Source organism: Durio zibethinus, chromosome 10 (genome assembly GCF_047325235.1).
Source record: "Durio zibethinus cultivar Kanyao isolate XHJ-2024 chromosome 10, ASM4732523v1, whole genome shotgun sequence".
NCBI classification, from domain to species: domain Eukaryota; kingdom Viridiplantae; phylum Streptophyta; class Magnoliopsida; order Malvales; family Malvaceae; genus Durio; species Durio zibethinus.
Window position 1 is genome coordinate 28,064,721 of NC_143171.1, and position 12,794 is coordinate 28,077,514.

A 12,794-nucleotide genomic window follows, 5' to 3' on the forward strand; every position below is an offset into this window, starting at 1 on the left:
TGTTATAATTTTGCAATTCTCTAATTTTATAAATAAAAAATATATAAGTGTTTATCAGTTATAAATATTGATAAATCTTATATAATTATAAATTATATTTAATTATAATATAATAACTATAAATTATATTCTTCCATTAATTAAAGGTCCGGCATTGATTTTTTTTTCAAATATTAATATAATTTTTAAATTGACGATAAAAAAATCGTGTAAGATAAGATCGAAAGCATCATAGAGAAAAGAATATGATATATGTCTAGTTTAATTTTCATTTTATATTTCAATAATGATAACGTAATTAATTAAATTATTATTAATAAGTTTTGATGACTTAATAATCAGAATATTGCTGATGCGTCATTAAAATATAACAAATATTAATATATTTATTATCTCTATTTTTATATGTAAGATTTACTCACAGTGAAAGCCATACTTTTAAATAATTATTAAAATTCTGTTTGTTTTGTAAAGAAAATTAAAATAATTTGTGTATTTTTATATTTATTGGATAAAAAATTAATTTATCATTCGAAAATAATTTATTAATCAATAAAAAATAATATTTTTAAAATTATTTTCCTCTTTTCATAAAATTATTTTTTAAAAATATTTTTTAAATCAAATAAGCACATTAACCAAAATTTTTTAAAATAAATTAAGCACTTGTTTTTATTAACTCGGAAGGAATTGAGTCAGCTATGCAGCGAACATCGATTCAGTTGAAGAAGATATCAACGTTTGCCCTCACGCGCTTCAGTGCAGGAAATGTCGATTTGACCTTCAACCCAACATGCTCGTTCATAACAAATGACAAAGCACCACGTGTTACGGTAATCTGGAACCAACCCATAAACTTTCTCCAAATAACCCAAAAAAAAAATCAAAAGCCGAAAAAAAGCCACTCCACTTCAAGACAGAATATTTATGCCAACTCCCGAGGTACGGCCACGTGTTGCCTACTTTTACGTTATTTGAGACACGTAATCCATTTTCATTTGCAGTAAATGGGCCAATCAGAAGCTTCGAACAGCCCAAAACAGGGAACTTTTTTAATGGGACCCATTGGGTTTCAACCAATTAAGTATAGTCACTGTTTTAAGTGTCTCCTTCAGACACGTGGCTTCCTCATATCTTGGCCACGATTGCTGCCCTATGATTATCGCTCAGCTCCCGTAAAGCCTTATTGGAAAAAAAAAAAAGACAAAACAAAAAAAGAAAGAGAAAATAAAACGATAAACGAAAGAGAGAGAAAGAGAGAGGGATTGTTGGGTTTCTTTTTGGAAGGAGAAATGAAGGGTGGTGATCCATGGAGCAGGCTAAAATGCGCCGGGGGTGTACAAGATAAGACGATAATCAACCGGATAATGCTCAGATTCCGGCCGATTGCTCCCAAACCGGTGACCGGATGCTCAGTTTCCGGCGACTATATGTTTAGTAACAAGAACTTGTTTGTTAGTAGCAAGAGAGCAAAGAAAAAATACGTTAGGGTTTGTAAGAAAAATAATAGGAAAAGAACAATCTTGGGTGAAGCTAAAGAAGATAAGGATGAGAAGAAGAGTTTTGTTACTCTACAGCTCATGCCAGAGAAAGCTGATCTAGAGAAATCAATGGTTATTGAAAGGTCATGGGGTGGTGTTGATGATGATCCAGATCGAACGGTAGGTAATAACTATCATTTTCATGAGGACCCACCATCGCTGTGCTTGATGTTGAAGAAAATGGTAGAAGCAGATAACGTGGCGAAGATTGGGTTCTCGGATCAGACGGCGTTGATAACCTCCTCCAAGAGGAGGGTGACGGTGGTGGAGTCGTGTGTGACGGTAGAGAGCGTGACGGACACTTGCATGGATGAAGGAGAGATGGGGAAATGTACGGACGTCGAGAAAATGAAGAATCTTGAGAAGGACACGTGTCCTGGTTTTGTATCAGATAGGTTGAATCGGGTTTTCTGGGTTAACCAAGCTTATAAAAACATGGTAGGCTTGGACGGCGGGCAACAGGCTGAAATCGCCGTGGGGTTGCTAGTAAAAGACGGGTTCATGCTTCCGAACGGTGGTGCATTTTCATGCCGTGTAGGGTTGCAGTACGGCGATGGAAAGGGTAAGAAGTACTCGAAAGTGGTTCCATGCGATGTGTGGAAGATGAGCTACGGTGGATTTGCGTGGAGGCTCGATGTTAAGGCTGCTCTCAGCTTGGGACTCTAACAAAAGGAAAAATCAAAGAAATGATTATTTCCATGGTTTTGCAGGTAATTTAAAGTTTTTTGTTTGCTTAAAAATTTGTGAAGAAAACAAGAAAAATAGTATATACAAAACAATGGTTAAAAAAATAAATATGTAGGTTTGTGTTTGTATGTGTTGGATTATGAGATTTATAGTGTATTGGGAAAGGAAGATTATATTTAGAGGAAAAAATAAAGAGAAAAAAATAATTTGAAATAGTGTTTAAATTAAAACAAGTATATAGAATAACTGAAATAAAAAGGCCATCACAAAAAAAATTAATAAATAAATTAAATTAATAAAAACTAAAAGCCAAACATGATTTTGTGCTATTAATGTTAATTAACATTCATGTATAAAGTTTTTAAATTAATATTTTAGCTATATATGCTAATTTTACTCATATTTAATGAGAAACTAAATTTTTTATTTGATCGAAGATAAAAACAAATATTAAATTTTAAGAATAAGGATGGATATGATTTTAAATTTTTTATCAAATATAAAGATGAGCAATAGAGTCCTCACCTGGGTTTTGTACACGTATCTTATATATATTTATGTATATTTAATAAATAGTTTTTTATTAAATAATGTAAAATTTTATTTTAGATTAATTAAAATAAATATATTTCTATTAAAAATATATTAAAACATATTTATAAAAAAGTATATAAATATGAAAAATAAAAATAAATAAAAAATTTTGGTTTTTATTTTTTATTTTTAATTAAGGATATAAGAATTATCTATATCTATTAAATATTAGCAAGAATGGGAATGAGGACATATTTGAAATACACATCAGGCATGAGTATAAGGATGTGTATAATATAAAAATCTAAGAATACAGATGAAAAATGTTTTATATGCTTAATACCATACTTATTAATATCTCTAATGTTAACTATCATTAATCGGTTATTGTATATATCCATTCATTAGGTCCTTTTAAAATTAACAATAGTGAGAGGACTTAGATATGTAATACTGTCATATATCTTCAGTAAATAAGTATTGAAAAGCTAAGTGTAGAGTAAGAATTAAAATCGATTATCTTTATAAGAAATTATCAAATATAAACAATCATAACTCATTAATAAACTATGATATTTTAGTCGGTGCTCCAAACTCAAGCTCTTTATTGGCATAAACATCGAGTAAGTGATTTGACTTTTATGAAACTATGCATCTTGCTACACTTGCTTGTTTCAACAAACCTTATTATAGCAACTTTTTCTTTGTGAATCAATGATATGTTTAACAATTTAATAAGATGTCTGATGCAGAAGATCCATTACTTTGAAAATTGCAAAGCATACTGCTTATGTCACTGCAAATCTAATATACATATTATATAACAACATACATAAACAAAGTTTACCACATAAGTACTTATGTGAACAATTCTCTTAAATGACACATAAGATAGTTTTTTAAAAGAATAAGATAATTTCTTTTAATTACAAATCAAATAATTTTAAATTTATTCAAATATCAAAATTATTCAAATTATAATTAAAAATCAAATTAATTTAGAGATACATATTCTAAAATTAAAAATATAAAATATGAAATTTATTTTTTTAATAAATAATTTTAGTTGTTTATCAAATAACTTTATTTAAAAAATTATTTAATTATAAAAAAATTTCAAACATGTTTAAAAATTACAAATATTAAATTTATACAAATATTTGAACAATTCTTTTTATCTTGATTAAAAAATTTTGATTTAAAAAATTATCTTTCAAAAAAAATTTTCAATTTATTTTTTCTTTTTTCGCATATTTTCTAACATTTTTCATATTTTATATAATAATTTAGTCAAGATTACTAAAGTGAAAATGTGTCAATATATATTTTATTTAAGATTACAAATGTAATGTGTTATACAATAATTTTTTTACTTTTTCAGTAATTTTTTTAAGGTCTATTCTATTACTATTGTAATTTTTTTTGTTTATAAATTTTTTCTAAGATATATTTTATTGCTATTATAGTTTCATTCTTATGAAAAATAAGTTTTTTTAATTTATTTTTTCACATATTTTTCATATTTTGTATAATAATTTAGTCAAAATTACTAAAGTGAAAGTATGCTAATACTTCTTTTATTATTTAATTTGTCATTCAATAATATATTTTTTTATTTTTTTAAAAAAGATATAATTTATTTTTATTTGATATAATTTTACAGGTATATAAATATTATTGTAAATAAAAATATGCAAAAAAAATACATAATTTTTTTGTTGTTTTCAAAATGTTTATTTTTTAATGATAAGTCAATATATATGAATTATATATATATATATATATATTACGAGTTAAAAATATTTGAATATAATTTTAATAAGAAACTAATTTATATATATATATTCATATTAAATAAATAAAATTCGTGCATCACACGAGTTATAATTTAGTTATAATAATAAAATAATAGATTGATTAACTATTAGACTGAGAGAAATAAGATGGCCAAAATGAGAGAATTTATAAACTTTTAACTTATATTTCACACAATATTTTACAAGGGAAATTGGAAATAAGATAGGATAGGATGTGATGCCTTTATAGTGAAATAGTTATACATATTTATATTCCAAAAAAGCTACATAGCACTATTACACAACATTATAATGACAATAACTATTGATGAATAATATGTAAAATGAATCATAGAGTCATTTTCCAATGAATCATAGAGTCATTTTCCTAGTTTTGTCATTCTATAGACCAAAATATTATTAGGTCAAATTATCTGTTGGAATACACAGCTCAGTTATATATAAACAGAAAAAGTTTATGAGACTATTTTTAGATCTGTTGTCCAAGCCTTTTACATTAGAGAATGAGTTTTATCTCAAAACTGTAATTGCTAAATCACTATATTGCTAAAACCTTTAATGAATGAGTTTCCACCCTATTAGCAAAATTCCCAAGATTTTATTTGACATTGATGATCTTGATTTTAATTTAGATCAATGACTAAACAACTAATGTTATGAGCCCACTTCAAGAGTAGATAACTCTCACTTAAACCTGTCATCAAATTATAATCCAATTCATAAGTGAAAAACTTTGATGCCTTATTCCTATCCAAGTTTCAACATATATAATTTAATATGCATGTTTAATTAGCTATGTTAGATAATTAACTTATTAGACTTGCATTTTTTTTATAAACGTGAAGCCTTATTAGCTCGATAAAAGTAAAAGTTATGTTATCATATCAACTTTATTAAAGTTATCTACTTTTATTAAAATTATTTATTTATTTTATAAAATTATTTGTCGTGTTATATAAAGTACTTAAAAAGATGTGTTAGTCTAATCATGTCCATTTATTAAGTCATTTTCACTATAATGTTGGGTAATATTGATGTCTAGCTTTTTAGGACTATAAATATGTGTAACTCTTTCACTATAAAGGCATCACTTCATATCCTATCTTATCTTCTTCCCAATTTCCTATGTGAAATATAAGTTTTAAGTTTCTAAAATTTTTTTTGGGCATCATTTTCTTTTTTAAATTAAACATCGGCTTAAAAGTTAATATGTTTAATTCCATAGGAATATGATAGCTAATGAGATTAAACTCAAATCTTTGAATTCCATATTTTACTACAAGTATTTCTTCCAGAGTATAATGTAGTGGATCTAAAAATCTTTTAACTTTTTGCATTTGTATCCACGTATATGTTGTTTTTCATTTTTTTCTGTTATTAGTTTAAAAATTCTTTTACCGTCATAGGGAATTTGAAGAGTTGGAAGTGACTTTGATTTTTGTTTGAGAATTTATACAAATTGTTTTTACTTTTAGGATTGTTGAAGGAGTTCTTTCTTCAACATTAGTAGATTGATGAATATAATGAGCTTTAAGTGTTTAAAACATAGTCATATACATAAAAAAAAAATTTAGAAGAAAGTATTTATAAACATACAAATATTTATGTTGGTTAAAACTCTTAAAGATTGCAAATTTGATATAAATTATACATGTTATTTTTTTAGATAAATTAAATAAATAGGAGTCGAAAAGTAAATGATAGATTAAAAATTTTTAAAATTTTCAACAAAATAGTGATTGATGATTGTGATGAGTATCAAGTATTTAAAGCATACTCGTACATTAAAGTTTTACAAAAAAAAATTTAAAATTCAAATAATTATAATTAATAATTAATTTTTTTACTTGAAATTATAAATCTTTATCAATAGAAATTAAAAAATTTAAAATTTAAAAGATTTATTAACAGATCGTAAATTATTAATTATTTTATTTTTATTTTGACATACTACTAACTTTGTGGTGGCATATGTCTAGTGAATAGTTGTATTAATTTTAGTGAACAAACATTAGAACTAGTATCACAGTATAAATACGTTACTTTGAGTTAGATCCACATCTTTATCGAATCCGCCACGCGTCCCTCTTCATGCTGTCATGCTTCGTTTCATCAAATCACCTTTTCCACGCTCTAACTTGGTACGTGTGCATCACTCCCGAGTTTAGGTAATTATTTATTTTTTAGTTTTCTAAGTTTTGGAGTGATGTTTAGACAAATCAGTTGATTTAACATAAGTTTTTTATCATATAAACCTTTAAAACATATAAAAAAGGAACTGAATTTAATTTATCAGTCATGATTATATTTAAATTTGAGTTTATGATTTTTTAAAGAATTTAAAATGTTAAATAATTAAATTAAAAAATTTAACTTTCAACTTAAAATCATTAACGATATATAATTATATACAAAATTTATTTTGTATCCGGTAATTAAATATATTTTACAATGAGTTTGTTTATTATATATTATCAATAAAATTTTTAAATTTTACAAATAATATTATAGTTTATTATAAATATTTTTTATTCTATTGAATTTTTATTTTTAAAATACATAAAAAATATGATAATTTTTTAATCTCGTTGATAGAATTTTAAAATTTTATTTTTTTAATCATACTTCTAAAAAATTTATTAATGTAATTAGTTGTAAGGTGATGTACACGAGGGAAGAGGGCGAGTGGAAGAAAGTAAGACATGAAAGTATAGAAACCGAATTTAAAGGTCGAAAGCTAACAAGCAAAGACCACGTGTACACTTTCCTGAACCTTCCCCCGTCAAAAAGCCTTATTTGCGCTTTCCACTTCATTTTAGAGTACAAAAACTCTGGTCTCGAGACAATGCCCACGTGTCCCGCTCTTTCTGCAGTGCTGGACACAAGCCTTCTTGTCATTGGTCCTCATCGTGGGCCCATCTCCAACGCTCAATCACACGAGATTCGCTACCTTCACATTCTCTTGGGCCCCACACATAACTTTCAACCAATCAAATCCCCCCACTGTTCCTTGTTACCCTAGCCACGTGTCACTTCTCTGTTGATTTGCCGCTATCATTATCACTTCTCATAAACAAAACCTTTCCCAAAAAAAAAAAAAAAGCTCTGAAATTTAATGGAAAAGGTAGAGATTTTCAAGGGAGAAGGGAAGAGAGCTCTGATTTAGCTGGCGGCGGCGGAGAGATGAACGACGGTGAGAAATGGAGCATGGCTAGCTACACAGGGGGTTCACAAGACAAGACAGTGATCAATCCGATAATGCTAAGATTCCGACCGATAGCTCCAAAACCGGCCTCCGGAGAGTCAGGTTCTGGTGGGGTTCAGTTTGATAACAAAAGCTTGTTGCTTTGTAAGCCCCGAACTAAAAGAAAGTACGTTAGGGTTCGAAAGAATAATATCAAGACAAAGAAACGATCATCATCAGATCATCTTCATAATGAAGAAGCTTCAAAGAATCCTGAAAAGATTGTTACTTTGCAGTTATTACCAGAGAAATCCGAACCAAATGGATTGATTAACAAGCAAAACGGTGCAGTTTTGGAGCAAAATCAAGATCCACCTTTTTTGTTTAACTTGAACTTCAACAGCCGTTGGGTTGATCATATCGGAGTTGTTGAAGAACCTGATCGGACGGTGGTGGAGTCGTGGGTGACGGTGGAGTGCGTGACAGACAGTTGCATGGAAGGAAGAGAGCTAGGGAGTACGGACATGGAAAGGATGAAGAATCTGGAAGCTGACACGTGTCCAGGCTTTATATCAGATGGTTTGAACAGGGTTCGGTGGGTTAACGAAGCTTACAAGAGGATGTTGAGGGTTGGGGAAGGGAATCAGGGGCTATCATCACCGCCGGAGATAATGGTTTGGCTTGTGATTAAACAAGAGTTGCCTAGGCTTTGCAGTGCATTTTCATGCAAGGTAAGGTTGCAGTACACGTTGAAGAAGGACAAGTGCTCGAGAACGTTGCCGTGTGATGCCTGGAAACTGGATGGTGGTGGTGGTTTTGCATGGCGGCTGGACGTCGAGGCTGCTCTCAGTCTTGGCCGTTAAGGAAAATCACATATCTAAGGAGTAAATAAAGAGAAAAATGAAGCAAATCAGTAGAAAAATCAGGTAATTTAGACTTTTTTTTTACTTAAAAGAATGTACTCCTAGCTAGTTAAATAAAATTATAACAATGAAGACTAAAAATTATGTAAAAGAAGGAACTGGTATCGTGTTCTAGGTATTAACCAATCAAATCTCATATTCTTAGGAATCCTAAGCTCTGGGATTTTGCTTTTTTATATCTGCATTTTTTTTAGTTTACCATATGATTTATTGAAATTTAGTTCAGTGGATCCAAACATTTAATAAATTAAAAGTTTAAATTTTAACATTTATAATATATTTTTGCTTATTTTTGAATCGTGATCTATTATTTAAAGATTAGTTTGAATACAAACGCATTCTCAGTAAGATTACTTATTGAAAACTGTATAAATTTTGCAAATATGCTATTTGGATTTCATCGTCAGACACGAATAATAGCTTTTTTTATTTTTCATTGGAGCTTTTAGGTGCTGTCAAGAAACACAATATTCTCCTTTTTTTAATATATCTTTATCCTTTCAATTATATTATAAAAAAATCCTTACATTTTAATCTTTTCTTTTCTTTATTTTTATTTTTTTATTTAAAATTTTTAAAATAATTTTGCTAATTTAATATAATAAAAATACTATTTAATATATTTTTAATTTTTAATTATTATTTGATATAAAAATAATTTGATAATTTTTAATAATTTATTAATTTTGTATATATTAAATAATTTAAAATTTTATTATATATAATTTTTAACTTAACATTTTTAATATATTTTTTATTATATTTTATTTCGTTATTATAATTACATTTGCATATAAATATATATATTATTAATTTTAATTTTATTATTATAATAATTAATTTTATTTTTATTATTATTTTTAATTTTATCAAATTTAATTTTATTGAATTAATAAAACAAAATTTTCTGGCTGCATGTGCCACTGCCAATATTAGTTTTTTTATTTGCCAGGAGTTTTTTATAGGGACAAAAATGGGACAGGTGGATGATGCTCTGCTGGGTAGAATGAAAACCACCAGCAACATAGTAGAAATTTTTTTTTCAAAAAATTTAGTGACACGACAAAACTAACTAGCCATAGCTAAGGTAATTCAATTTAACATAATTTACTGATATGCTGGTCCGGTCCGAACTGATTTATTTGATTTATTTATATTCGGATCAAATTTAAATATTAAATATGTATATTAAATTAAAATTAAAATTAAAAAATTAAAAAAATTGAATTAAATTAAATTTTATATATTTTTTAAATTTTTATAAAATAAAATAATAATTTTATATTAAAATTTATTTAAATATATTATAATTTATATTAAAATAATATTTAAAAATTTAAAAATTTTAAAATTAATAAATAAAATCAAATTCATAAAATTTAATCTAATTTGATCCCACTCGAATAAAAATTTGATTCAAATTTAAAATTTAAATCAAAATTTAAAATTTTATAATATTATATAATATTAAAAAAATTAAATAGAATTTGAATCTGGACCATTATCACTTCAGCGGATGATGACAATGAGCTGTTTGCTTTTTGTGCTGTTTGTCCTTTTTGCTAGGTAGGTAGAAGGGGAGTCTACTAATTGAATTCTTCAGTTTTGGTTGTAATGCGAGGATTGGCTGCTTGAAATTGGGTTGTTGCCTGAAACAACTTTTACTCTTGTGCCTGACGTCTGTTCTTTTTCTCTAGGGACAAATGGCGTTTGAAAGCTCCTGTTCAGCCCTCAACTTTAGACCTAGGATTCCACTTCCCAGATAACTAAGCAAGGTTAAGAATCAAAGCACTAAAACAGCCAAGACCACAATAATACAAACTTATGAACAAAAATTAATAGTTTTTCCCAAAGTACAATAATGGAGCTGAGGTGTGTCTGTTGCAAACATTTCAAGGCAAATTATGCAAGAAGGGTTGAAAACACACTCACATTGGGTTAAAGCAAAACAAGTTCAGGAAGTATTGAAAATTCTCATTCTAGGCACCAGCTAGGCTATAGCTCTCTCTCTCTCTCCTCAAACCTAACTGCTACTAGTAATGGCTCATAGATAAGTGTTTTATCATAGAGTTATTCTTGAATCTTTTATACGTTTGTCACACTAAATCCAAAAGACTTAAAGTTCATGGATGAAAATATTGAAGAAAATATATAAATTGGGGGGGGGGGGGGGGGTTCAAGTGAAATGCTTCATGGAAACAAAGGATGGTAGTCATCCTCGTATATATGCTTATAGATAATAGAACTAGAACAATATTGGGGTGTTTCCGATGTAGTACTTATTTGAGTTCATTATTTTTAGAAAACAGTTTTAGTGTTAATTGCCAACCGAGATTGATTAAGTTGGCAAAGATTAAATATTTCATTTATAATATTTAGGTTGGATTGATATTGTTAGTAATCTTTTTAGAAGACGATTTGTAAGTTTAACATAAATTTTCGTTAAGATCTGCAGAACCTCATCGTAGAATAAAGTAACTTCCTCTCACCTAAACATTTTTTTCATAAAACAATTTTAGTGTTAATTAGTACTAGGATTGTTTTTGCATTTAAAAAAATTAGTGCATTGATGGAAAGGAAGTTTAAGTAGCAAGATCATCTAGGGCAGGTTTATTTTTTTTGGCAGAAGCTATAAGAAATGATGATCGATGCATGTGTTTGATCATTAAGCTATATTTAGCCTACAAGGTGAGGGATACATGAATTAAATAGGTTGGATTGGACCACTAACGATTGGCATTAATGAATTTATATATACATATATATATAGGAAACTAAATATATGATTATGATAAATGCTTATCAGACTGCTTAAATGCAACATTCATGACCTCTTTTGGATAAGAATAATTGAACTTATCCATTGCCCATGCATACAATAGTGTTATGTATAGTGGAATTTAGGTAAGATGGATAGCTAAAAGTCTAGAATTAGGTGAATTGAGAGATTGAATCGAAATGAGTGAGTTGATTTAATTAATAATATTCCTCTTTAAAGTAAACTAATATTGCCAATGGTACGTTAGTTCAGTAATGTTGGAGTCTGACTCCAGAATCGAGAGTTTGAATTCAAACTTTAATAGTAACTCAAAAAATTAAAAAAAAAAAAACTAACATTATCTTTGATGGCAATTCATTCAAGTTATATCTTAATTAGTATGTTATCACTACTCTAATTTGGTTAAAATTTGGGATCTAACTTAATTTCATTCCCTCTTCCTTTAATTCCTTGAATATATATATATATATATGTGTATGCTTATATCTTCGTTAATGTTATAATATTTTTCCTGTTGGATGAATCACTTGCTATTTTCTAACAAAATTTCCTTAATTTGGCATGGTTTTCTGATTGATGACCGTCGACGTCGAAGGATAAAAAAAAAAAGAACTGAACCTGAACAGTTTACTCCTGGAATTGTATATATGCATGGTAAGTGTTGAACTCAGAGAATTATAAAGATAATGTTGAATAATTTCATTGCTATGGCAAGCTATCCCATGGATCAAAGCTTGAAGCTAGGTAGCCCAGATTTTTGGTCGAAACATGAATCAAGCACTTCACCAAAACAAATTAATTTGGGTGAAGGATTGAAGATGTAGGGCCTAATTTGTATCTGTTAAACAAGTTTAAAGTAGATGATCTGCTCAAGATGAACATGGATTGAATTAATTCTATGTAGAAAAATATTGTAGCAATTAATATGTATAAATCAAAGCTGGTATGCGACTTATAAGAGTTTTTTTTCTTTGATTTCAGGAAGGGAATTCAAACACTGCTGTTACGGATTTTATAATTGAAATTATCAAGATTTGAATTATGTTACTAAAATTTTGTTGGTACTTTTAAGATTATTAAATTAGAAGAATATTAGCTAAAGAATAACCCAGTTTCTGGGTAAAGTCACTATCATGGGTCTTTCCTTAGATGCTACCAAATCTAAACATATCAGACAATATCCAATACTTAATCTCGAAAGATTTCATCTCATCGTGTTTGTTATGGACTCCTAGCCAGGATTCACCTGGCATGTCATAAAATCCAAGCATTATTGGGTGGATCAAGTTAAAAGAATATTTTTCAACGTCCTAAAATTAACACAAGGGA

General features: G+C 27.9%; 2 protein-coding genes across 4 annotated transcripts; both read left to right on the plus strand.

The window, feature by feature from the left end:
• The first annotated feature begins 730 nt into the window (after window positions 1-730).
• LOC111292758 (uncharacterized) lies at window positions 731-12,593 on the plus strand. 3 transcript variants are annotated; one of them, XR_016345927.1, is made up of 4 exons: window positions 731-2,251; window positions 7,232-8,689; window positions 12,061-12,119; window positions 12,447-12,593. XR_016345927.1 is itself a non-coding variant. In XM_022885305.2 (2 exons), the coding sequence occupies exon 1, from the start codon at window positions 1,008-1,010 to the stop codon at window positions 2,205-2,207; it is 1,200 nt and encodes a 399-aa protein (XP_022741040.2). In that variant the 5' UTR covers window positions 731-1,007; the 3' UTR covers window positions 2,208-2,251; window positions 7,232-8,690. The 3 variants fall into 3 exon arrangements, 1 of the variants encoding a protein (XP_022741040.2); XR_016345928.1 differs by lacking the exon at window positions 7,232-8,689; XM_022885305.2 differs by lacking the exons at window positions 12,061-12,119; window positions 12,447-12,593 and having other exon boundaries at window positions 7,232-8,690.
• Window positions 7,763-8,690, plus strand: LOC111292759 (uncharacterized). The gene has a single exon (XM_022885306.2). The coding sequence runs from the start codon at window positions 7,763-7,765 to the stop codon at window positions 8,624-8,626; it is 864 nt and encodes a 287-aa protein (XP_022741041.2). The 3' UTR covers window positions 8,627-8,690.
• Window positions 12,594-12,794: the final 201 nt, after the last annotated feature.

Coding starts and splice junctions, on each gene's coding strand:
- LOC111292758 (XM_022885305.2), top strand. CDS start 1,008: ATGGGCCAATCAGAAGCTTCGAACAGCCCAAAACAGGGAACTTTTTTA.
- LOC111292759 (XM_022885306.2), top strand. CDS start 7,763: ATGAACGACGGTGAGAAATGGAGCATGGCTAGCTACACAGGGGGTTCA.